Source organism: Suncus etruscus, chromosome 5 (assembly GCF_024139225.1).
Source record: "Suncus etruscus isolate mSunEtr1 chromosome 5, mSunEtr1.pri.cur, whole genome shotgun sequence".
Classification (NCBI taxonomy): Eukaryota; Metazoa; Chordata; class Mammalia; order Eulipotyphla; family Soricidae; genus Suncus; species Suncus etruscus.
In genome coordinates, this window is record NC_064852.1 from 17,658,781 (window position 1) to 17,685,773 (window position 26,993).

A 26,993-nucleotide genomic window follows, 5' to 3' on the forward strand; every position below is an offset into this window, starting at 1 on the left:
AGTCAGGAATGCTACCATGCTTAGGGTCAGAAGATGGCAGTTGGGGCCAGAGCAATAGCACAGCAATAGGACATTTGCCTTGCACACAGCTGACCCAGGACAGACCTGGGTTTGATCCCCAGCATCCCATGTGGCCATATGGTCCCCTGAGCTAGGAGCGATTTCTGAACATATAGCCAGGAGTAAGCCCTGAGCGTCACCGGGTATGACCCAAAAACAAAAAAGATGGCAGTTAAAAAAGAGCACCACAGAGTGGGAGGGAGAACACAGGATTTCGGGTGCTTGCCTTGAGCCTAGTTTAAACCCTGGCAGGGTCCCAGCACCACAAAGAGTGATCCATGAGCACACAGTCAGGAGTAATCCCTAAGCACTGCTGGAGTGACTCCAGCTCAAAAGGCTGAATGTAGAGTCCAATGCAGGAAGTGTGGGTCTGATTCCTAATAAATATGTGGTCCCTGAATATCACCAGAACCAACCCCAGAGTTCTGAACTAGAATTTTGGGGGAAGTATTGGGTTTTGGGGTCACACACAGCAGTATTCACAGGTTACTCCTGGCTCTGTGCTCAGAAATCACTCCTGGCAGGAATGGGGGACCATATGGGATGCCGAGACTCGAACCACCGTCCATCCTGAATGTGTGCAAGGCAAATTGCCCTACCATTGTAGTATCGCTCCAGTCCCAGAACTGGATTATTTAATTTACCTCCAAAATAGGAGGTTCGTTGCTTTTTCCCACTTGAGGAAATCCAAAGTATCTTAATTTTATATTTTTTTTCTATATATAGTCTGGCCTTAGGACAGAAGAGACTTAACTAAAACTAAAAGGGTCTGAAAAGGGGGCAGGAGAGAAAGTACAGCAGGGCTGTGGCTGACCCAGGCTTGATCCTCAACAACCTATATGGGTCCCAAGCACTACTAGGACTGAGCATCGAGTCAGAGCAAACCCTGAGCACCACTGGTTATGGTCCCCCACAAAAAGAAAAAAAGGGGATGGAATAATCCAGAAATAAATTACCATATGGTTTCGCCAGGACAGAACCCTGTTGACTGTGTGCCAAGCAAACGCCCTCCTCACTGCACTATCTCTGGCCCCATCCGCTTTCATTTCTAAACAGATTGATGCCAGTCTATACTGCACACCTGTTCTCTTCTTGAACAAAACACCAGTAATAACAACCCCTGAACACTGCTGGGTATGGCCCAAAGTCCCCGACTGCAAATCAAAATCAAAAAAGATCATTAAGGGGCCGGATCGGTGGCGCAGTGGTAAGGCATTTGTCTTGCAAGCACTGATCTAGGACGGAATGCGGTTAGATCCCCCAGCACCCCATATGGTCCCCCGAGCCAGGAGCGATTTCTGAGCGAAGAACTAGGAGTAATCCTTGAGCATCACTGGGTGTGGCCCAAAAACAAACAAATAAAAAGGCAATTAAGGCACCATGTCTTCTTTTATAGTTTTCATTGGTGCCTCACCGGCGGGGCTCAGGGGACCCTGTGGGGATGCTGGGATGGAACCAGGCAAATGTCTTATCACTGATCACATGAGACCTTCTAGAAATGCCAGAGATTGAATCAGGCAAATGCTCTTCCCTCTGGACTATGGCTCTGGCCCAGCCTCTTATCACTGGCAACTTAGATGATGCAATCACTATAGTATACTTAATGCAGATTTCCCCAGATATTGATATTAGAGGGACCAAAACCTTCATAGTCTAGAACTTAAAGCCCTGCATACAGCCGAGCTCTGCAGGAGCACTGTAAGGGAATCTTCCTGAGCACAGAGCCAGGAGTAAGCCCTGAGCACTGCTGGGGGGTGGCCACCAAAGAATCGAACAAAAATACCTAGACTAAGACTACAGCAGATTCTAGTGATTGAACAAAGAAAGCAGAGAATCTCATTTGATGAAAATCTACATTTACCCCCTTGTCACTACAAGCAAGATAAAGAAAATATACTCTGTGCCCAGGGTGCAAGCGTGCAGTAAGTGGTGGTGCGTTTACTCCACAGAATACGGCTTGTTAAAGAAAACAATGAAATCCAGACATCTGGAACAAGAAGGATGAACCCAGAGGGGGGGTCACAAAACACTAACCAGGAAAAAGTCTGCAGAGAAGCACAGATTGTGGATGTTTCATGAATCCACGGAGGAGAAAGAAGCACAGCTCTGGGGCCGGGCGGTGGCGCTGGAGGTAAGGTGCCTGCCTTGCCTGCTAGCCTAGGACGGACCGCGGTTCGATCCCCCGGCGTCCCATATGGTCCCCCAAGAAGCCAGGAGCAACTTCTGAGCGCATAGCCAGGAGTAACCCCTGAGCGTCACAGGGTGTGGCCCAAAAACCAAAAAAAAAAAAAAAAAAGAAGCACAGCTCTGACAGAATCACATGATTCTACATGGGATCACTCATACTGGGGATCAGGAGACCATATAGGGTGGCATGGATCGAAGCCAGGTTGGCGGCATACAAGCAAGCACCCTATTAGCTGTACCATCACTTGAGCCCCTAACAAATATATATATATAAAATATAAAATAAGGGGCTGGAGAGATAGCATGGAGGTAGGGCATTTGCCTCCCATGCGGAAGGTTGGTGATTTGAATCCAGGCATCCCATATGGTCCTCTGAGCCTGCCAGGAGCAGTTTCTGAGTTATTTCAGGAATAACCCCTCAGCGCTGCCAGGTGTGACCCAAAAACAAAAAATAAAATAAAATAAAATAAGATATTTAAAATATATTTTGGGGGGTTATGCCACACCTGAAGATGCTCAGGGGTTACTCCCGGTCTGCCCTCCAGGCGGTACTTGGGGGAGACCATATTATAATACCAGAGATCAAACCCAGGCTGACTGTGCGCAAGTGCCCTCCCCTCTGTGCTATGGCTCTGGCCCCCCTAACAAATAATTTCAAAGGTACACCATGTCAACACAAATCTTAAAGCCACATTACAACAATACTAACTATTACGCAGGTCAAAAGCCCAAATGTTCGTGCTGTTCATCCAAAGTCCACTAATAGACGAGTTAGTTCACTTACTCAAGAACCCCCCAAAAATTTCTCAATTTCCTATTTGTTCGTGGTCAGATCATTACAAAATGTGGCCAGAAGCCCAAGATTAGAAGTCCCACCAAAGACATCTGACTCAGAGATGGGCCCAGTTGCTTCCTGTGTATTTGTGAGATCTTATACAATGGCATCCGTTCCACCTATAATTTACCCTACAGACCACTATAATTTCTGATAAAAGAGGAGCAGAATGCTAAACACAGGTAGGACAGGCTGTAAACAATAGTGAGTAACAGCGAGTAAACAAAAGAAAGGGCTGAGCCACGGGGCGAACTTCGGGAGCTGAAGCCCAATACCCAAGTTGGATGCCTGGCACTCCACAGGGACATTAAAAAATAAAATGAAAATAAAAAATAATATATATGGGGCCGGAATGGTAGCACAGTGGTAGGGCGTTTGCCTTGCATGCAGCTGATCCAACAGACACGGATGGTCCCCCGAGCCAGGAGTGATTTCTGAATGAAGAGATAGGAATAACCCCTGAGCACTGCCAAGTGTGGCCCCAAACAAACAAACGAATAGAGAAAGTAAAAATAAATAATGAATAAAATTACATAAAAAACAAATTAGAATAATAAGTATTAATTAATTAAAAACCAAATACCCCCACCCCACCCAATAAAGTCAAAATAAAGGCTTTTTCTTTTCTTTCTTTTTTGAGTTTTTGAGCCACATGTAGCAGCACTCTGAGCTTACTCTTGTTGGCTCTACACTCAGAAATCACTCCTGGCAGGCTCAGGAAACCATATGGGATGACATGATCGAACCAGGGTCAGCTGCCCTTTTTGCTATGCCATCGCTCCAGCCCAGAAGCAAGGCTTTTTCTCACATGTAAAGCAAAGTTGGAGAACAATGTTGGATCTAAAAACTTCTAGGGGACGGAGCGAGAGCAGTCTGGCTAAAAAAAAAAAAACCCAAGATTAAAAAAATAAATAAATAAACAACTTCTATTTCATCTCTTCCCTCCAGGAGGAGTGAATGAGTCTGGGGTCTACACAGTCCCTCAGCTGGGGGCAGACACTTGCCTTGAATGAGAGGTCTTAGGGGTAAGTAACTCCTGGTTCCGTGCCCAGGATTATCTCCTGGCATATCGGATGCAGGAAATTGAACATCAGGTTGGCTGTGTACGAGGAAAGCTTCCTACTCATTGTACTATCTCCCCATTTCCACCTCTCTCCCCCCCATTTTTGCCTTCTTGTAAATTTAAAGAAGATGGCTATGGGCCAGGTAGGTAGCACAGTAGGTAAAGTGCTCACCTTGAATACAGCTAACTTGGTTTGATCCCTAACACCTCACAGGGGCCCCTGAGTACAGACCAGTAGTGACCCCCCCAAAAACAACAGCAAAAAAAAAAAAATCTTTTTTTAAGGAAAGGCCAGAGCCATAGTACAGCAGGTAAGGCGTTTGCCTCGTACATGGCCAATCCTGGCATCCAATATGGTTCCCCATGCCTGCCAGGAGTGATTTCTTTTTTTGTTTGTTTTAGTTTTTGGGTCACACCCTGCGATGCTCAGGGGTTACTCCTGGCTCTGTGCTCATAAATTGCTCCTGACAGGCTCTGGGGGACCATATGGGATGCCGGGAATCGAACCAAGGTCCGTCCAATGTTGGCTGCATGCAAGGTAAATGCCCTACCGCTGTGCTATTGCTCCAGCCCCTTTTTCTTTTTTAATAATATCTTTATTTAAGCACCAAATTACAAACATATTTGTAGTTGGGTTTCAGTCATAAAAAGAACACTGCCCTTCACCAGTGCAACATTCCCACCACCAATGCCCCCCAGGAGTGATTTCTGAGTGCAGAGCCAGGAGTAATCCCTGAGTGCTGCTAGTGTAGCCCCAAAACCAAAAGAAAGGGGGGAAAATTCAATTAGAAAAGAGTAAGACCGGCAGGAAAAAAAAAAAAGAAAAAGAAAAAAGAAAAAAAAAAGAAAGAAAAGGGTAAGACCAAGCTTGAAAATAAACCCTGATAAAAGGTAGTAAAAAAATTATTTGGATATTGGGGATTGGAGGGCACCTTTCCAAAAGAACAAAACAGCAGTGCAAAGACCTGGGGGTAGTACGTGGGGAAGGGCAGGGAGAGATTGGGGGCTCTAGAGGAAGGGAAAGCAGAGGAAGAGGGGAACCATCTCGGGGGCTTCTCAGAAGGCTCTCTGGAGAAATTTCTAGGTTCCGGGAGGCGCTGCTCAGTGTCTGATCTCTGACTTAGGGTGTTGTCTGAAATGCTGGATTCCAAGGGTGGGGAAAGGTAGTGGAGCCAGACCCCAGGCAGGAAGGAAGGATAAACCTCCCAAGGTCGGGAGAAGGTCAGTAAGCCCGGGGTGGCTGTGTTTACTTCACAGGATTCAGGCTTCCCTGGGGCCAGCAGTGTTGGGTTTTAAGTCTCACTGAGCCTCCCTAAAAGGAGATCAAGTCATGATAATGGGCCTCCAAAGGCCTCAGGATAATCTGGGCTCTAGGGCCACCAGTGACTCAACCTGGCTCTTAGGGACATTTGCGGGCAGACAGGATGCCAGGAGCACCCGCAGAGATAATTCTCACTACCCTTGACCCACTACCAGAAATATGCACCATTGAAAGGTTGCAGGGCAGGATGAGATGGAAGGCAGGGCAGGGCAGGGGAGGGGTGCATAGGGGAGTGGCTGCAGAGAAGATGGTCACTCCTTTGAGACTCTAGTCCAGGAAAGTGCACCATCTGGCCAAGTAGTAGCATGTGTCACTTCCAGGTCAGGAGGGCAGAACTCAGGGATCCTGGCCCTTCCTTCTTTGGGGCTCTCTCTTCCACCCCTCTACCTTTCCTTCTTCCTCTCCCTCTCCCTTTTTTTTCATAGACACAATAATTTGCGATATTGTTACTGAAGAGGTATCCTACTTATCACTTTCCCTCCTTATAGAACCCAGTTCTTGTCCAGAAGGATCATTTCCAACTCTCATTGTCATAGTGGTCCTTTCTCTGCCCTCACTACACACCCCCCCTTTGGGGGCAAGCCACCTACTTCCTCCAGTATGATCCCTGCATCTAACACAAAATTCTGCCTCCAAGCCCAACCCTTCCTCTGCCCCCAACAGAGACCCAGGGTGCTGCCCAGACAAATGCTCAGAGCCCCTTAGACTCCCTACTGGGTCATAGTCACTATGAAACAACTATTTTAGGTACCATTGGCTCTCAGTCGTATTTCTTTTTGTTTTGGAGCCATACACCGAGTTTACTTCTCTGATCGCATGGGAAGCTGGGAATTGAAACTGGACGCTCAGGGGTTACTCCTGGCTATGCACTCAGAAATCGTTCCTGGCTTTGGGGGACCATATGGGACACCAGGGATTGAACCAAGGTCCGTCCTAGGCTAGGGCTTGCAAGGCAGATGACTTACCTCTAGCGCTACCACTCTGCCCCAGTATTTCTTTCTTTTGTTTGTTTGCTTTGTTTTTTTTGGGGGGGAGGCACATTGGTGATGCTCAGGGCTTCCTCCTGGCTCTACACACAAGGATCACTCCTGGTGATCATTCTTGGGGGATCCTCAAGGGAGAAAAGGATAGGATTCAGCAGCCCTTACCGATTTCCTCTCCTGCTTCAGCTCCTGGACAAAGCGTGCCAGCTCGGTGGTGATGTGTGACGTCATGTTCTCGGAGATGACCTCATGCTGGCCGGCGTAATCGTTCATTTCATTCAAGGTGGAAAGGAAGGCTTGGCACGCCGTGTACCTGAGGGCGGAGGGCATAGGGCGCTCTCAAAGCAGGCCAAGGCCCCCCAGCGGCAAGTCAGTGATTAAAATCGGGGCGACCTGCTTTGCCCAGCCCCAGGGAACGTGACAAATTCATTACACATCTGAGCGATTGCGTCGCCAGAGCTCTACTTTAATTAGAACCCAGATACTTTGTTTAGTCAAGTTAAATGGCTCTACATAGGGAAGGCAAGATTGGGCTGTGCCAACAACCCCATCCAAAGAGGGCCCCAAAGCCGGATCATAATAAACCCGAACATTCATAACATGGTGGTTATTTAGAGCTTAACTAGAGACAACATTATGGGAGCTACACATGTGAAAATGTTTAATGTTTTCTTTAAGAACAGCGGGAAGAAGGGGCGGGAGGAGTGATAGCACAATGGTAGGGAGTTTGCCTTGCATGCAGCTGACCCAAGATGGACCTGGGTTTCATTCCTGGCATCTCCTATGTTCCCCGAGCCTGCCAGGAGGGATTTCTGAGCACAGAGCCAGAAGTAACCCCTCAGTGCCACTGAGTGTGGTCCAATGAAAAACAAAGAAGGGGAGGGAGGAAGAGAAGGAAAAGAAGGAAAAGGAGAAGAGGAAGAGGAGTCAGGGAAATAGGACAGCAGGAAAGACACTGGCCTTGAACTGAATGCAGCTGACTTGGATTCCATCCCCAGCATTACACAGGTTCCTTGAACCCTTGGCTGGAGAGATCACTCCTGGTTGTGCTAAAGGTATCATATGGGGTGCCGGAAATCAGCTGTCTCTGTCACTGTACATCTGTCCCCTAACTTTTCTTTGACTAAGTCACTAGACCAATTTCAGACCTTTTATTCGGGGGTGAGGGTGTTTGTTTTTAAGCCACACTCGGCAGTATTCAAAATTATTCCTGGCAGGCTTGGGGACCACATGGGATGCTGGAGATTTAGCTCGGGTCAGCTGTGTGCAAGGCAAGTACTTTCCCTGCTTTGCTATTGCTCGGGTCCCTCAGATCGTTTTTATGCAAATACTTAGGGAATGTTTAGAACATGCTGGAAGCAGAAACAGGAAGTGGATTCCTACAGTCCGAACTTGTAATATGTAGATCCTCTATGGTACTTCCCATTCTCCTGAGAAATAGGACAAATGTGTTTCTTTCGCTGTGAATTATGGGATTACGGCTGAAAGGGGGCAGTCGGCTCACATCCAGAAGTGCTTGGGAATCACTCCTGGCATAAACAGGGGGTCGAATCCAAGTTAGCCAAGTACAAGTCAAGCGGCCTATCTACTGTACTATTTCTCCAGTTTTTGTTTCAGTTCCTGTTATTTTGGGGCCACACCCAGCCTCCTAGGAAGCTCAGGAAACCTGAATTGGGGTAAGGAAATTAAAGGTAAGGGATTAAAACACTGCTTTTTGTTTGTTTGTTCTTAGTTTTTTGGGCTACACTCGGTGGCACTCAGAGATTACTCCAGGCTTTGTGCTCAAAAATTGCTCCTGGCAGGCTTGGGAGACCATATGAGACGTCAGGGATTGAACCCGGGTTAGTCCCGGTTGGCAATATGCAAGGCAAACGCCCTACCTATCACTCCAGCCCTGTATGATTTTTTTTTTTTTGGGTTTTTGGGCCACACCCATTTGACGCTCAGGGGTTACTCCTGGCTATGTGCTCAGAAATCGCCCTGGCTTGGGGGACCATATGGGACGCCGGGGGATCAAACCGCGGTCCGTCCTACGCTAGCGCTTGCAAGGCAGACACCTTAACTCTAGCGCCACCTTCCCGGCCCCCCTGTATGATATTTTTTAAGGTGCTGTTTTGAATGCGGTCACTTTGCTTCAACCCCATGCACATCATATGATGCTTGAGCACAGAGCCAGGAGTAAACTCTGAGCACTGCTGGGTATGAGCCAACCCACCCATATCGTCAATGAATAGAGGAACCTCAGTAATAAATATTCGGTAATAAAGCAGAGCCAGACTGGCTCCCCTGGCACACTGCCTGAGCCCCTTATCCCAGCACTGAGAAGCTGTACCCCCCCCAATTAAATACGTTTAACAATAATGACAATAGATGAACGAAGAATGCAATCTACTATAAAAATATTTTTCTCCTCCCCCTTCATCTTCAGCATCGCCATCACCAGTGGCATCTAAACATTACCCCACAAATAAACACACCTGTATTCTTCCTCCTCCTTGGAGTTCTTCTTAGGTTGGTATTTCTTCGAAAGATTCCTGGAACGGAAATACAGACATGTCACTTTACAGTGAAGGTAACTGAGAAAGAAAGAATGTGGGGCCGGGCAGTGGCGCTAAAGGTAAGGTGCCTGCCTTGCCTGTGCTAGCCTTGGACGGACCGAGGTTCGATCCCCCGGTGTCCCATATTGTCCCCCAAGCCAGGAGCAACTTCTGAGCACATAGCCAGGAGTAACCCCTGAGCATTACTGGGTGTGGCCCAAAAACCAAAAAAAAAAAAAAAAGAAAGAATGTAAGGCACAGCTAGTACTTTTGTGGGGTTTTGTGTGTTTGTTTTGGGGTCACACCCAGAAGTGCTCAGGGTTTACTCAGAAATTACTCCTGGCCGACTTGGGGGATCTTATGTGATACCGAGGATCAAACCAGGGACATTGCATGCAAGACAAATGTCCTCCCTGCTGTGTTGATACAGGTTTTGCATACAGGAGTCCTGGGTTCAATTCCCAGCACTACATGGTTCCCTCAGCACTGCCAGGAGCTAATCTGGAGCACCACCAGATGTGGTTCAACACCATCCCCCTAAAATAAAAGTATTGAGAGTGAAGACTATAAACTTTCACCATTCCCCCCCCCCAAATGCTTGTGAAACCAACTATCAATAAGTCTTCTTTTGGAGGGGTCAAAGTGATAGCATCCCAGAGGGTCCCCCCAAGTACCACCAGGAATGACCCCTGAGCACAGAGCCAGGTGTAACCTCTGAGCATAGCAGAGTGGAGCCCCCCAAATAAACCAAACAAGAATAAAGTTTCAAAGGAAGTGAAGTCTTTGGGGAGTTGGGGGTGGGGGTATTGTGAATGAACCGGCAGAGTCTTGGCCTAGTGTTTTGCAGGGGTGCATCAAACATTCAGGCCAGCATACCCTCCCCTATTCTCTCTCCAGTGCTCTCTGCATGCTGCGCACCATCTCGGAACTCAGGAATAATTTTGGAGGAAGAAAAGACACTGCTGAGGGGTGGGAGTGGGGATGGCCTCTATCTCTTTTGAGCCCTGGGGGAAACTGTCCCAGGACAAGGAGGCTCAGGGGGATTTCCCAAGGAGACTATTTTGACAGCAGCTGGGAAGCTGCTTCTCTTTTATCCCTGGCTGCAAGATCGATTGATCTCTCTTTCTCTCTCCCTCCCTCTCTCTCCCCCCCTTCTCTCCCTCCCTCTCTCTGTCTCTCTGTCTCTCCCTCCCTCCCTCCCTCTCTCTCTCTCTCTCTCTCTCTCTCTCTCTCTCTCTCTCTCTCTCTCTCTCTCTCTCTCTCTCTCACACACACACACACACACACACACACACAAACACACACACACACACACACACACACACACACGAGTTGCCTGGAGAAATGGGCACTCTTCAGCAATCCATTTGGCCTGCAGGATGCCAGGTAACTTTATCACTCAAGGTCTTTTTTTTTTTTTGGTGGGGGGCAGGGTTGACTTTTGAGCCACACCTGGTGGTGCTCTGGGGTTTCTCCTGGCTCTGCACTCAGAAATCGCTCCTACCAGGCTCAGAGACTATATAGGATGCCAAGGGTAAAACCCATGTCCATCCTGGGTTGGCCACGTGCAAGGTAAACACCTTACCACTGTACTATCATTCTGGCCCCCTATCTCTCACTGTCTTACAAGAAGGGAAGAGGGTAGGAAGGAGGCAAAGGAAGGACCAGTGCTCTAGGCACCCTGATCCAAGCCAGCTGGCTGGTTGGTAGGACTTCCCACAAATCCATGACAAGTCTGGGCTTCTAGAAAACCCATGGGAGGGCTGGAGAGATAGCACAGTGGTAGGACATTTGTCTTGCATGTAGCCGATCCAGGACTGACAGTGGTTCGAATCCCAGCATCCCATGTGGTCCTTTGAGCTAGACAGGGGTGATTTCTGAGCATAGAGCCAGGAGTAACCTCTGAACACCACCAGGTTTGACCCAAAAATACAAATAAATAAATTTTAAAAAGGAGAGAAAAGGGGGCCAGAGAAATAGCATGGAGGTAAGGCGTTTGCCTTTCATGCAGAAGGTCAGTGGTTTTGTTTGTTTGTTTGTTTTTGGGCCACACCCGTTTGAAGCTCAGGGGTTACTCCTGGCTATACGCTCAGAAACCGCTCCTGGCTATGGGACGCCAGGGAATCTAACCACGTCCCTCCTACGCTAGCGCTTGCAAGGCAGACAGACACCTTACCTCTAGTGCCACCTTCCTGGCCCCAGGTCGGTGGTTCTAATTCCGGCATCCCATATGATCCCCTGAGCCTGTCAGGAGCGATTTCTTTTTTTTTTTTTTTTGTTCTTTTTTTTGTTTTGTTTTGTTTTTTTGGGGGTTTTGGGCCACACCCGGCGATGCTCAGGGGTTACTCCTGGCTGTCTGCTCAGAAATAGCTCCTGGCAGGCACGGGGGACCATATGGGACACCAGGATTTGAACCAACCACCTTAGGTCCTGGATCGGCTGCTTACAAGGCAAACACTGCTGTGCTATCTCTCCGGGCCCCAAGAAATATTCTTTTCTTTTTTTTTGGTTTTTGGGCCACACCTATTTGACGCTCAGGGGTTACTCCTGGCTATACGCTCAGAAATTGCCCCTGTCTTGGGGGGACCATATGGGACGCCGGGGGATCAAACTGATGTCCGTCCTATGGTAACACTTGCAAGGCAGACACCTTACCTCTAGCGCCACCTTCCCGGCCCCAGGAGCGATTTCTGAGCCTAGAGCCAGGAGTAACCCCTGAGCGCTGCCGGATGTGATCCCCACCCCCACCCCCGCAAAAAAAAAAAAAAAACCCAAGGGAGGGCCACAGCGATAGCATAGTGGTAGGGCACTTGCCTTGCATGTGCAGGACAGACCTTGCATAGATTCCCAACATCCATATGGTCCCCCAAGCCAGGAGCGATTTCTGAGCATATAGTCAGGAGTAACCCCTAAGCATCACCAAAATTCTGGCATCACCAAAAACAAAAACAAGAAAAGAAAACCCCAGGGGACAGATAGATAATATGGCTGCAATGAAAACATAAAGACAGGAGAGGCTGGGAATGTGGGTTGATGCTGGGACATACACTTCATGAGTATGAGGTCCCAAGTTTGATGCCGGGCACCAAAACACATCAAAGTGAGGATGGGAGTGCATCACAATGTTAGTCACACTTGGATAATGTGCCGAAGGAAAAAAGTTGCAATCACAGAACATAACAAAATAGACTATATCTGATTTTTCCGCTGAGCCTTGGGACTCATCTCAAAGCTGTGCTAACAACTCTAGATACAAAAGAACAGGAAAAGGCAAGAGTTCCTTAAAAATAAATAAATATATATATATACATATATATATACACTTAATTAAAAAAATTGTAGGAGGGCCCGGAGAGATAGCACAGCAGTGTTTGCCTTGCAAGCAGCCGATCCAGGACCAAAGGTGGTTGGTTCAAATCCCGGTGTCCCATATGGTTCCCCCGTGCCTGCCAGAAGCTATTTCTGAGCAGACAGCCAGGAGTGACCCCTGAGCACCGCCGGGTGTGGCCAAAAAAAAAAAATTGTAGGGGCTGGAGTGGTGGTGCTAGAGGTAAGGCATCTGCTTTGCAAGCGCTAGCCTAGGACGGACCTTCGTTTCATCCCCCAGCATCCCATATGGTCTCCCCAAACCAGGAGTTATTTATGAGCGCTTAGCCAGGAGTAACCCCTGAGTGTCAACAAGTGTGGCCCCAAAGCAAAACAAAACAAAAAAATTTCAAAAGAGGGGCTGGAGAGATAGCATGGAGGTAAGGCATTTGCCTTGCATTCAGAAGGTTGATGGTTAGAATTCTGCCATCCCATATGGTCCCCTGAGCCTGCCAGGAGTGATTTCTGAGTATAAAGCCAGGAGTAGCCCCTGAACGCTGCTGGGTGTGACCCAAAAACCAAAAAAAAAATAAAATAAAATAAAGAAGGGCTGGAGTGACAGCATAGTGGCAGGGAACTTGTCTTGCACGAGGCTGACTGATGTTAGATTCCCAATCCCGCGTTGTCCCCTAAGGCTGCCAAGAGTGATTCTTTTTTTTTTTTTTTTTTTTTTTTTTTTGGTTTTTGGGCCACACCCGGCGGTGCTCAGGGGTTACTCCTGGCTGTCTGCTCAGAAATAGCTCCTGGCAGGCACGGGGGACCCTATGGGACACCGGGATTCGAACCAACCACCTTTGGTCCTGGATCGGCTGCTTGCAAGGCAAACGCCGCTGTGCTATCTCTCCGGGCCAAGAGTGATTCTTGAGTGCAGTCAGTTATGAAACCAAGTCCCAGCACTGCTAGATGTGGCCCAAAAACCAAATTAAAAATATCAAAATATGGGCCGGAGAGATAGCATGGAGGTAAAGCATTTGCCTTTCATGCAGGAGGTCATCGGTTCGAATCCCAGCGTCCCATATGGTCCCCCGTACCTGCCAGGAGCAATTTCTGAGCCTGGAGCCAGGAATAACCCCTGAGCACTGCCGGGTGTGACCCAAAAACCAAAAAAAAAAAAAAAAAAAAAAAAAAAAATCAAAATATGGGCCAGGGGACCGAGTGGTGGCACAAGCAGTAAGGCATCTGTCTTGCCCATGCCAGCCTAGGACGAACCTCGGTTCGATCCCCTGGCATCCCATTTGGTCCCCCAAGCCAGGAGCGATTTTGAGCACATAGCCAGGAGTAACCCCTAAGCATCACCGAGTGTGGCCCAAACAAAAGAAAAAAATGGGCCAGAGAGATAGCATAGCAGTAGGGCATATGCCTTGCATGCAGCTGACCCAGGTTCAATCTCTGGCATTATAAATAGTCCCTGGAGCCTGCCAGGAGCAACCCCTGAGTGTCACTGGATGTGGCAAAAAAAAAAAAAAAAACCCTAAAATTTCACAAAAAAGAGGGTACAGGGAAGAGTGTACAGCATGTCAGGCACTTGGCCTGTACATGGTCCTATGAAAATCTGGCACCCCGTAGGGACACACTCACCCACCTCTCTGTGTGCAGAGATTTAGGAGTAAGCCTGAGGCAGCTCTGGTGGTGATCCCTAAGAACAAACCAAAAAAAAAAAAAAAAAATCAAAATATGGAGTCTGAGCAGAGCACAGCAGGTAGAGTGTTTGTATTGCACAAGGCTGACCAGGTTTGATTTCCGGCATCCCATATGATCCCCTGAGCCAGCCAAGAGTGACTCTTGAGCGCAGAGCTAGGAGTAACCCCAGAGCAGTGCCAGATATGGCCCCAAAACAAAACAAAAAAGCAATCCCATAGCTCCAAGTACCAGAGTGGCAGAGAAAAAGAAAGGATATAAAAAGCAGAAGAAAACTGGCCTCAGATTGTTCTAGAGTGAATCTTCCTGCCTGGCTTTAAAACTAAGCCTTTTATTGACAGGAACTGGTGAGAGGAGTCCCCAAAAATGAGATACTGCTTTGGCCATGCAGTGCTGGAAATATTTGGGACACACCAAAGGTGCTGGAAGTGGGGGGTGGAGGGCTAAAGGCGTGCTCAGGGTATCATTGGAATGCAAGGACTCAAACTCAGGTCCGAGATATGCCAGGACCCTCACTTCTGCCTTGAATAGTAACCATGTTCCAGGTCGGAGCCATAGTACATCACATGGGGCATTTACTCTGCATCTGGCTGAATAGGTTTGAACTCCGGCATCCCCTGGGGTCTCCCAATTTGCCAGGAGTAATTTCTGAGCACAGAGCCAAGAGTAACTCCTGAGTGCTGCTGGGTGTGGCCCAAACCAAAGTAACTGTTCCCTTTTAACTCCAACTGAAAATGGGACTTCGGAGTTCAGCACATAAATGAAACTCCTTTCCAGAGGGCTGGTGGAAAAAGCTTTGAACGCACACTTGCTTGCTGTGTTCTTTTCTGCGCAGCCAGGCAAATAATTTTGATCTCACATTTGCAGCCAAGGGAAGGAGCTTGAAGCGACCCAGGCATGCCAGCCCCCCACGTTCTCTTTGCCAGCAGCTCCTAAACAGGAATTCAAAATGTGGGATGGGGGGGGCAGGGAGGTGATCTCTGGCCAAGCTCCTCAAGGCTCAAGAAGGGATTCACTTGGACACAGTTCGAATAGAGCATTCAAAATGCTTCTTAAGAGCACCCATGAATAATTCACGGGAGATGCCAAGCAGAAAACGGGAAAAACGTTAGAAGTCTGGGAATGAATTTCAAGTGGAAGAGAATTTCTTTCAGGGGTACCCGCTTGGGTCTTGTTCCCCAGAGACAGGCCTATTTCCAAAAAACCAACAACAAGCCAACAGCGTCAACCAAAAGATGAGTCCTTATGGGGCCGGAGAGATAGCACAGTGGTAGGGCATTTGCCTTGTACGCTGCCAACCCGGGACGAACCCAGGTTCAATTCCCAACATCCAATATGGTTCCCCAAGCCTGCTAGGAGTGATTTTTGAGCGCAGAGCCAGGAATAACCCCTGAGTGCTGCCGGGTGTAGCGCCCCACACACACACAGTTATAGTACACTGGGTACATTATTTGCCTTGTATGTGGGCAATCTGGGTATGATCCCTGGCGTCCCTGATCCCTGAACACCACCAAGAATGACCCCTGAGCACCGCAGGGTGTGGCCCCCAAACTAAACAAAAGTTCCGAGAAATGGTGATCAAATGCTCGGGATAACTAATTGAAAGGTTGGAGTGGGGTGGGGGGGAAAAACAGCTTTTGGGGAGAGATGACAACTAGGCCCACAACGGATTGCCTGGGAGGAGGCAAAAGGGAACAAAAATAAAAGGAGGAAATTGGGAGCCATCCAGACCTTCCAAAACAGAAGGTCCCAGAATGTTTTGCTTTGATTTTCTATCTTCCTCTCGTTTTTTGGAAAATTCACCAGATGCTCCTCTGTGCTGACCTGGTTTGTTGGGAGAAAAGAGCTTTTCCAACAAGAGTAGAAAAACAAGCGCCAGAAAAGTTTTCCGAGGACAGAGACCAGAACAGTGCAGAACCCCTGTGCGCATGGTAAGGTGTGGAAAGGGGTGACTGAGCCCCTGCAGACATGCTGATCAACAGCAGAGAAGTTCTGTGCAACCCACCCCCCCCAAACTGGGATGCGGGAGGAGTGAGCACTCAGGAAAGTGAGCCAGGGAAGCTGGGCCCCAGAACTCTTAAGTTGAATAGATTGGGAGGGTCTCACATCCCCCAAAGAAATCCAGGGGTTTCCAACGAATGTGAAATACTCAGACCCATATGGAGGAAACACAAAGATAAAGGGGGCAAAAGGGGAATTCAGAATCTCCCAGAAAAGATGAATAAAACCTGGCGCCCTGCCCACCCTCACCTACTAGGGACCTCCCAAGAAAGGTTAAAGGTCCTAGCAGCAAGGAACACACAGGGAACCCCCATGTCAGCAAAAATATTCGAGGGGTAGTTTCAATCAATAACAAAACAGGAGGTGCTAGGCAAAGCCCCAGGTCTGATCCACCTCCCTAGTCCTCTGGCACAGGCTTATAAGGAACCAACCATTAGCCTTCATATCTTTCCCAAAGAGTACATTGCCCCCCCCCCCTTCATGATTTAGATTTTCAGGGACCAGGATATAAAAATCAAGGCTCTGAATCACTTTTTGTTTTGTTTTGGGGACCACCCCCAGAGTTGCCCCAGGCTTACTCCTGGATCCCCCCAAGCCAGGAGTGATTTCTGTGCACATAGCCAGGAGTGATCCCTGAGCGTCACCAGGTGTGATAAAAAAAAAAAAAAATTAAAAAAAGAAAATCTTTCCTGGCAGGCTCGGAGGATGAGATGGGATGCTGGAAATCGAACCTGGGTCCATCCAGGGTTGGCCCCATGCAAGTCAAACAATGCCCCACCGCTGCCCGAGGAGTTTAATTTGTAAGAGTAGAACAGATCCCTTGGTTTCCAAGCCATGTTTTTTCATAATAAAATAAAATGTTAATACCTTACGGATACAACATACAATTTACTTCATTTATGCAGTTTATTTACAATGAGCTCTGAGGGGAAAAAAAAATCAACATAAAACCAGACCAGGTCATAAAAGATATCTCAAGAAAAAGATGCAAAGAGTTTCAATGTAAAAACAAGATGCTCCACATGCTCAGTGGGGTGGAGAAAGAGGAAAGCACTGGCCTAGTAAGTAATCAACCCGGTTTCCATCCTCTGCACCTTATGGTCCCCTAAGCAACACCAGGAGTGATCTCTGAGCACAGAGCCAGGAGCACTGCCTGGGTATGATCCAACCGTCCAACCCCCACCAACGCCGCCGCCACCACCCACACACACTGGCAGCCAAACTCATTTACTCATAGTAAGAAAGGCAGAACTAAGCTCTGAACTAAGAATGACCATTTTTAACGTCTCAAATTAAGAAAGAAAGAAAGAATAAAGAAAGCTAACAAGAAGCCCTGGGAAGGGGGCCAGAGAAAGCATGGAGGTAGGGCATTTGCTTGCAAGCAGAAGGACGGTGGTTCAAATCCAGGCATCCCACATGGTCCCCCAAACCTGCCAGAAGCAATTTCTGAGTGAACAGCCAGGAGTAACCCCTGAGCGCTGTTAGGTATTGGTGCCCCCCCCCCCCCGCCCAAAGCTAAAGAAAAATAATTTTGTTGAAGGGCTGGAGGGATAGTACAGTATTAAGGGCACTCGTCATGCCTTGCCTAGCATGAGGCTGACTCGGGTTTGATTCTTGACCCGTGGCAAACCATAGGGTCCCCTGAGCCTGCCAGAAGTAATCGCTGAGCACAGAGCCAGTAGTAATTTCTCTGAGCATTGCTGAGTGGGGAGGAGGGAACAAAAATAATGAAAAAAAAAGAAAAGAAAAAGAAAAACGGAGAGGAGGGGAAAAAGAACTCCAAGAGGCAATACTGATCATAATGAGTATTGAAGTACAGTGTCAAAAAGGGGAGAGGAAGAGGGAGAAAAGGGGGAGGAGTGAAAAGGGGGGAAGGGAGAGAGGGAAGAAGAGGAAGAGAGAGAAAGATGTGGGCCACAGAGCCAGGCAGGGGAGGTAAGAGGGGGTAACTGAGGCCATGAGCACTGGACTGGTGCTGGACATTGTACGAATAATTTTTTTACTGTGTATGTATCTCACAGTGGTTCAATTACAAATGTACTTAAAAATAATAAAAGAGGGGCTGGAGCCTCGGCACAAACGGTAGGGTATCTGCCTTGCATGAGCTAACCTAGGATAGACCGAGGTTAGATCCCCCAGCGTCCATATGGCCCCCCAAGCCATCAGTGATTTCTGAGTGCAGAATCAGGAACAACCCTGAGCGTCACCAGGTGTGCCCCCCCCCAAAAAAAATAAAATTAAATAAATAAATAAATAAATAAATAAATAAATAAATAAATAAAAGAGGGGCCGGAGAGATAGCAAAGAGGTAGGGCGTTTGCCTTGTGGCCCACCCAGGACAGATGGTGGTTTGAATCCTGGCATCCCCTCTGGTCCCCTAAGCCTGACAGGAGTGATTTCTGAGCACAGAGCCAGGAGGAACCCCTGAGTGCCGTCAGGTATGAACCAAAAACCAAATGATAATAATTTAAAAAATATTAAAAGATATCAAACAGGGCCCGGAGAGATAGCACAGCGGTGTTTGCCTTGCAAGCAGCCGATCCAGGACCAAAGGTGGTTGGTTCGAATCCCGGTGTCCCATATGGTCCCCCGTGCCTGCCAGGAGCTATTTCTGAGCACACATCCAGGAGTAACCCCTGAGCACCGCCGGGTGTGACCCAAAAACCAAAAAAAAAAAAAAAAAAAGATATCAAACAAGGGGCCAGAGAGATAGCATGGAGGTAAGGCGTTTGCCTTTCATGCAGAAGGTCATTGATTCAAATCCCGGCATCTCATATGGTCTCCTGAGCCTGCCAGGAATAACCTGAGTGCTGCTGGGTGTGACCCAAAAGCCAAAAGCCAAAAAAAAAAAAAAAAAAAAAATCAAACAAAACCGAACCCAAAATTAGTCTTGAAGGCATTTCTTCAACTCACCATCTATCTTTTCCATTGGCCTTTCCCAGTAAGCACAATCTTAGATACTGTTCAAGGATACCAGGTAACAAATGTTACTATTCAAATCTCTGAAGTAAACTTTACTGCAGGGACTTTAATACTCTGTTGCCAGCTGTGAACCCTGCTGGGAGAGGTTCAGTGATCTCCCTCTCTTCCCTAAGCCCCCAGCTACAAGATGGAATCCTAAACTTGCATGGCCCAGAGATTTCCAACTGCTAGTACCTAACTTCCCAGCTGCCTGACCCAGGGAAGAAGCTAAGCGGGAACATGGAGTTGGTCCTAGAAACAGCAGCCACCACCAACAGAGACAAATACAGAAAGATCAAGAAATCTGGAGAGATTAAAAGCAAACCCTTATCCTGGTATAAACTGCAATACAATATATTTTCACACAAGTCACAAAAGTCAACATTTTGTGGCCCAGCAGGACCCTCTGCAAGAATCCACACCAGATGGGACCAGAGAGATAGCATGGAGGTAAGGCAAATGGAGATGGCATGGAGGTAAGGTAAATGCCTTGCATGCAGAAGGATGATGGTTCGAATCCCGGAATCCCATTTGGTTCCCTGAGTCTGCCAAGAGCAATTTCTGAGCAACCCCTGAGCACTGCCGGGTATGACCCAAAAACTAAAAAACAAAACAAAACAAGAATCCACACCAGATGTTTCATGCTCAAGTCTTGTTTTCAGTTCAAAAAGCCTTTAGGTCAGGGCCTAAGTGATAGGACAGTGAGTGGGAAAAGCATTTGCCTTGTAAGCAGTCAACCTGGGTTTGATCCCTGGCATCCCCTATGGTACATCCTGAGTGCAGAGCCAGGAGTAGACCCTGAGAACTGCAAGGTGTGACTTAAAAATAAAATAAAACAAATAAGTAAATAAATAAACAAGGGGACAGAGCAATGGGGGGAGGCATTTGCTTTGCATGTGATTGCGGTTTGAGAGCCTCCCCCTTCAAAGAAAAGGGGGGTTCCCCTGAAGGGACAGCACAGCAGGAAGGGCATTTGCTTTGCATGATGCCAACCTGAGTTTGATCCTCAGCATCCCATATGGTCCCCTGAGCCTGTCAGGAGTGATTCCTGAGCGCAGGGCCAGGGGTAACCACTGAACACTGCCGAGGGTAGCCCCAAAACAAAACAAAACAAAACAAAACAAAACAAAACAAAAATGCAGGTAAGGGTGCTGTTTCAGGAACCGATTCCAGAATCCTACAAATTGGACCCAAGAGAGATTAGTTAATACTCAGGAGGGCTGAACAGATGAGCCGTTGTACAGCCACAGCCTCAAGCATGTAACACCAGCACACAAAATAAAAGTAACCTGTGGGGGACATATCTATAGCTCAGCAGGGAGGGCATTTGCCTTGCATGTGGCTGACACAGGTTCGATCCCTGGCATCCCATTGGGTCTCCCAAGCACTGCTAGGGAGGATCCCTGGAGTAACCCCTGAGCACAGCCAGACGTGTCCCCCAAAACAAAAACAATAATAATAATAATAAAGTAAACAATAAGATGTGCCTGGGCCTGGGCCTAAGAGGGATCCACAAAGCCACTGGCAAAGGGAAAAGAACTCTGGCAACCCAATGCCTCTGACCCAGCTCCCCTCGGGGAAAGCCAATCACTGAGCTCAGAACCAGGGCACTGGCCAAGAGCCAGAGGATGTCTAAGGGCGGCCACTTCCTGTCTCTTGGCCTCGGCTCTGGTGCAACGGATGTTTGAGGCTTTATCATCTGGGTTTAAATTGCAAGAAGAACGACTGCAAAAATCAGCTGCTTTGGAGGCCCACCATCTGCCTAAAACAATGAGGGGCAGAGAGGGAACACTGGAGACAGGGGTGCAGCCTATGCATTTGGGAGGGGGGCTGCTGCATTCAATTTCCAGCACTGAACATTCTCTTCTCAGCATCCCCAGAAAGAGCCCTGATACCCCTGAGCATGGCCAGGGGTAAAGCTAGCAGCCATGATAGTTCTCAAGACAGGGCACGAGTCCTGAAGCTATCTGAACCAGGGAGTGGTCCCTGGAGTGATATAATAGCAGGGAGGGTACTAGCTTTGCATTCTGTGAACCCTGGCTCAATTCCCGGTATCCGATATGGTCCCCTGAATACCACCAGGAGTAATTCCTGAGCACAGAGCCAAGAGTAAAGACCTGAATACAATTGGCTACCCCCCCCAAAGCTCCAGAAATAAATAAATAATAAAAATGAAGACTCATTCTATGTTTTCCATGCTGCAGAAGTGAACTCCACATTAAAAGCAACTCCTGGAGCCAGAGAGATAGCATGAAAGTAGGGTTTTTGCCTTGCATGCAGAAGGACGGTGGTTTGAATCCCGACATCCCATATGGTCCCCTGAGCCTGCCAGGAGTGATTTCTGAGCATTGAGCCAGGAGTAACTAACCCCTGAGCACTGCTGGGTGTGACCCAAAAACCAAAAACCAAAACAAAAGGCAATTTCTGGGGTCGAGGAGGGGAGGAATAGAATAGTGAGTAAAGCACTCGTCTTGTATGCAGTCAATCTGGTGCAATCCCCAGCATCCCATAAGGTTTCTCAAACTCATCAGGAGTTCCAGGTTGCAGAGCCAGGAGTAACCCCCATGAGCATCACTAGGCATGGCCCCTCCCCAAATTCAAATAAATAAATAAATAAATAAATAAATAAATAAAAACAATCACTGAGATCAAAGGTACTATAGGCAGTAAGGCTGTCTATGCAGCAGATGATCCAGTTCCAATTCTGGGAAGGCACAACCCCCTACCCCCCAGTCCTGCCAGGGGTCACTTTTTAGCACAGGCAGAGGACCAAGCCTTGAGCATTGCTGGGTGAAATCCAAATCCAAGAAGAAAAGATTCAAAACCACTGTTCTGGCCCCCAGAAAAAAGGCTATTAAAAGACTACACAAAATTGGGACAAGAAACTCCCCCATCCATCCGCTGGGCAGGGCATGGTATCAGCTTACCTGAGTTGCTTTGCATAGCTGAGTTCAATTTCTGTTCTCTCCTTCACAAACTTGATGTATTTCTCAAGAATATCAATTCCCCACTGTGTATGTTTTTCCAAGTTGTCAAATTGATCCTGTTAAACGCAAGCACAGAGAGAGAAAAAGAGTTGAGGATCCTTTGCTGTGATGACAATGATCCTAGTGACTCACGTATCCAAAGAAAACACTTCCAAGTGTCCCCAATCTCACAACAGAGAATTTAGCAGATTTCAATCCACAAAACCAAATTGGGTTTGAAAACTCCCAGGGGAGGGCTAGAGTCAGGACAGCAGGTGAGGAGCTTGCTGCTTGCTTTCCACATGGCCAAACATGGTTGGATCCCCGATGCTACATAGTGTCCCCCAAAACCGCCAGGACTTATCCCTGAGCCTACAGAGTCAAAAATAAGCCCTGAAGGGCTGTAGTACACCGAGGAGGGCATTTGCCTTGCATGTGACCAATCTGCACTCAATTCTCAGCATTCCTTTGGGTCTCCTGAGTCTGCCAGGAGTGATTCCTGAGTGCAGAGCCAGGAGTAACCCTAGAGAAGTGCTGGGTGTGACCACAAAACCAAATGAAAAAGAAGAAAATAAGTGATCATAAAAGAAGAAAATAAGTGGTCATAAAAAAAAGGAAATAAGGACCAGTATCAACATGCAGACCTGATGGCCCTATTCACCCATCCCAGATAGAGTCAGTCACTGGCTACTGCTACTTCACAAGGGTCATTGCAGCCTGGATTGCCCTGGACCGACTGCACAGCTTAAAAAAAATTCTAAACAGATGTAAAACCAATCAATGCACTTGCATTCTTGATGAAAATGTGGAAAACTTAATGGAAAAAACCTCCAAAGCTTAAAGACTCCGTTGCGAGCAAGTAGCAGGAAAAGATCTTTTCAAAATAAACCTGTACTGGAGAGATAGGAAAGTGGGAAAGTCAACCAGCACCCCAGATGGTCCCCACTACTCTCACCCTAAACCCATCAGGATTCCAGAGTGCAGAGACAGGAGTAAGCCCTAAACACCGGCTGTACACGACCCAAAAATAAACAAAAAGAGTAACCTCTGGGCACCACTGGGAGTGCCCCCCTAAATTTTTTCTTTAAATAATAAAAGTAGGCTTGGGGGTATGACTTAGCCATAGGAGACATCAGGATTCTCATTGGACCTGCAGTACTATCTCTTCAGCCCCGAGGCAAATGCACCTTCAAAATTCAAATGTTGACTTCAAGTCTCCTGGGCAACAACAGCTGCTGTCAGCTGTTTGCTCTAAGTGACAGGAAACTTTGGGGGGAAGGGGACTGCCGAGCGTTGCAGTGGGATGACAGAGTTTCTGAGAAAGTATAAGTGGTGTTTGCCAGGTGAACTGCAAACAGCTCCACAATCAGAAAGTAAATCCCCAAATCGCTGTTTTGGGGCCTAAGAGATAGCTTGGAGGTAAGGCATTTGTCTTGCATGCAGAAGATCGGTGGTCCCTCGAACCTGCCAGGAGCGACCCAAAAACCAAAAACAAGAAAGCAAACCCCCTTATCACATGAGGTCATTTCCAAATAAGATATGATACGGCAGGACAGGAGAGATAGTACAGCCAGCAAGACACCTGTCCTGCAGACTGATCCAAGGTCTTGTTCTCCAACATCCCGTATGGTCCCCGAAGAGTACCAGGAGTGATCCCTGAGCATAGAGCCAAAAGTAAAGAAGTCCCTGAGTACAGCCAGGTGCAACCTTAAAACAAAATAATTAAAACTGTATAAAATGGGGCCAGAGAGATAGCATAGTGGGTAGGCATTTTGCCTTGCTATCACTTTGGTCCACCTTATTTTGTTGGTTTTCAGGTAAGAAACACTTGAACTAATTTCTAGATATGAATAAAGAATTTTTCTCAGCAGCTCAACAGAAAGGGAAGAAGTTTGGCTTGCATGTTGCAGATGGCTCCCTGCATCCTATATGATCCCATAGGCTGCCTGGAGTGATTTCTGAGTATATAGCCAAGAGTAAACCCTGAGCATCACTGGATAGTGGCCCATACCCCCACCCACCCCCAAAAGATACAGGGGCTGGAGAGATAGTATAGCAGGAAAGGCACTTTCTTTCTTTCTTTTTTTTTTTTTGGTTTTTCGGGCCACACCCGTTTGATGCTCAGGGGTTACTCCTGGCTAAGTGCTCAGAAATCGCCCCTGGCTTGGGGGACCATATGGGACGCTGGGGGATCGAACCGCGGTCCTTCCTTGGTTAGTGCTTGCAAGGCAGACACCTTACCTCTAGCACCACCTCATCGGCCCCAAAAGGCACTTTCTTTGCACTGCAGAAACCTGGGTTTGAGCCTCAGCATCCCAAAAATGGTCCATCAGGAGAGATTCCTGAATGCAGAACTAGAAGTAAGCCCTGAGCACAGCTGGGTGTGACCCCAAACAAAAATATAAATAATTAAAATTTTAAAAAGGTACAGTATAAAGCATTTGTCTTGCAAGCAGCTAACTCAATCTTTACTTCCCAGTACTCCATAGAGTCTCCGAACTCATTTAAGAATGATTCTTGAATATAGGGCAAGGAGAAGGCCCTGTGCACTGCTGGGTGTGGTCCAAAAATATAAATAAAGAAAACAACCAAAGCTGGAGCAATAGTACAGCAGGGAGGGTATTTGCAGTGACCAGGTTCAATCCCCAGCATCCCATATGGTCCCCCCCAGCACCGCTAGTAGTAATTCCAGAGTGCAAAGCCAGAAGTAACCCTTGAGCACAGCTGGGTGTGGTTCCTCAAAGCCTGCCAGGGGGCACAGAGCCAGACATAGCCCCTGGCACCTGCTCCCCCCACCCCTGCCCAAAGCCAAATGTTGGCACGCCCACCTTCTAAGTTCATTTCTGCTGTAAAATGAAACACCAACAAATTCTTCTATGTTCCTGATTCTTTCTAGCAACTGCCTTTCCAGCACCCGAGGTGAGAATGTAAACAAACACAGGATGAAAATCCCTGCAGAGTTTCAAACAATCTTGGGGGAAGTTTATTTTTTCATAGGAGTTTTTTATAAATGCCCCTGAGCACTCAGCTGGGGGCAGGACGCACAACTGCTTCACCAATCCCTTGAATGTCAGGAACCATCTAGAAGGGAGATTTCTATCAATAATTTAGACTTGGTCATGGTTTAGGGGGAGGCGCTAATGTATGTGATACCAAGAATGTGGGGAAGGTGCAGAGATGACCCAGATTGTAGAAGATTTGGGGTGGAGAGGAGAGTGAGTGCTGGGGTTCCCAAATTGCACCTCCTGTAATGAAAAGTTGGGGTGAGGAGAGTAGACAATTTAGAAGTGTGTGTGTGTGTGTGTGTGTGTGTGTGTGAGAGAGAGAGAGAGAGAGAGAGAGAGAGAACAGACCAATAGCACAGCCTTGCACATGGCCAACCCAAATTCAATCCCCAGTAACTCCTGAGCACTGCCAAGTGTGACTCTCCCCTCAAAAACAACAACAACAACAATAACAACAACAACAAATTGGTCATTTTCGGACCGGAGAGATATCATGAAGGTAAGGCGTTTGCCTAGCATGCAGAAGGATGGTGGTTCGAATCCCAGCATCCAATCTGGTCCCCTGAGCCTGCCAAGAGCGATTTCTGAGCATAGAGCCAGGAGTAACCCTTGAGCGCTGCCGGATGTGACCGAAAAACCAAAAAAAAAAAAAAAAAAAAAGTTCATTTCAAAGGCTGGAGCAATAACAGCAGGTAAGATGCTTGCCTTGCATGTGGTTGACCCAGGTTAGATCTTCAAAACCCCATACAGTCTCCTGAGCTTACCAGGAGAGTTTCCTGAGTGCAGGCCCAAGATAAGCCCTGAGTACTGCCAAGTATGCCCCCTCCACAAAAAAAGAAAAAAAAAAGTGGCAAATTGGGGCCCTGGAGCACGAAATAGCAAGCCACTTGCCTTTCATGTTGTTGATCTCGGTTCAATCCCTAGCATCACTATGGTCTCTCGAGTACCACAAGGAGTGACCCCTGAGTGCAAAGTCAGGAGAAACCCCTGACCATCACCTGGTGTCACCATGACCCCCACCCCTACAAAAAGAGTGGCAATCCCCAGCAGCATAAGAACAAGTATCAAACCACCAGAAATGGTTAGAAACTTCTAGACCTTGAGGATGATCTTAAGACACGTCAGTTCTCTTTAGTTTCCTATTTCCTTGGGTACAGCAACAGCTACAAAGTCTGGCGTTAAGGGGCTAAGATGCTACCCACATATGCACACCACCTGGGTTTGATCGCTGGCACTGCATGGTCTCCTTAAGAACTGCACCCATGGGGCCGGAGAGATAGCATGGAGGTAAGGTGTTTGCCTTTCATGCAGGAGGTCATCGGTTCAAATCCCGGCGTCCCATATGGTCCCCCGTGCCTGCCAGGAGCAATTTCTGAGCCTGGAGCCAGGAATAACCCCTGAGCACTGCCGAGTGTGACCCAAAAACCACCAAAAAAAAAAAAAAAAAACTGCACCCAGCACCACCCAAGAACATTACTAGTTATTGCTCTGAAGCCAAAACTGAAAAACAAAACAAAGATTTCAGGAAGGAGAACATTATAAAAGCACTTATTTTCTCTCATTAAAAAAAAAAAAATCTGGGCCTGGAGAGATAGCACAGCGGCATTTGCCTTGCAAGCAGCCGATCCAAGACCAAAGGTGGTTGGTTCGAATCCCAGTGTCCCATATGGTCCCCCGTGCCTGCCAGGAGCTATTTCTGAGCAGACAGCCAGGAGTAACCCCTGAGCACCGCCAGGTGTGGCCCAAAAACCGAAAAAAAAAAAAAATCTGTCTTGGAACCAGAACAGTAACACAGCGAGTAGGGTGCTTGCCTTGTATGCAGCTGACCAGGCTCGATTCCTGGCTTCCCAGATGGATCCCCAAGCCTGCCAGTAGTAACTTCTGAGCACAGAGCTAGGAGTAACCTCTCAGCATCATTTGGTGTAGCCCAAATAACAAAAAAGAGGGCCCGGAGAGATATCACAGCGACGTTTGCCTTGCAAGCAGCCAATCCAGGACCAAAGGTGGTTGGTTCGAATCCCGGTGTCCCATATGGTCCCCCGTGCCTGCCAGGAGCTATTTCTGAGCAGA

At 47.7% G+C, this 26,993-nt stretch overlaps 2 protein-coding genes across 10 annotated transcripts in view; both read right to left on the bottom strand.

The window, feature by feature from the left end:
- ASB6 (ankyrin repeat and SOCS box containing 6) overlaps nt 1-26,993 on the bottom strand; it is a 370,010-nt gene that overhangs the window by 269,869 nt on the left and 73,148 nt on the right. The window lies entirely within an intron of this gene.
- Nucleotides 1-26,993, bottom strand: part of FNBP1 (formin binding protein 1) — a 126,061-nt gene that overhangs the window by 50,294 nt on the left and 48,774 nt on the right. For all 9 annotated transcript variants that reach the window (XM_049774033.1, XM_049774039.1, XM_049774038.1 and 6 more), the window contains exons 2-4: nt 21,880-21,995; nt 8,927-8,983; nt 6,615-6,762 (exon numbers count right to left, since the gene is read on the bottom strand). In XM_049774033.1, coding sequence (XP_049629990.1) covers nt 6,615-6,762; nt 8,927-8,983; nt 21,880-21,995 — 321 coding nt within the window. The remainder of the gene's footprint in view (nt 1-6,614; nt 6,763-8,926; nt 8,984-21,879; nt 21,996-26,993) is intronic.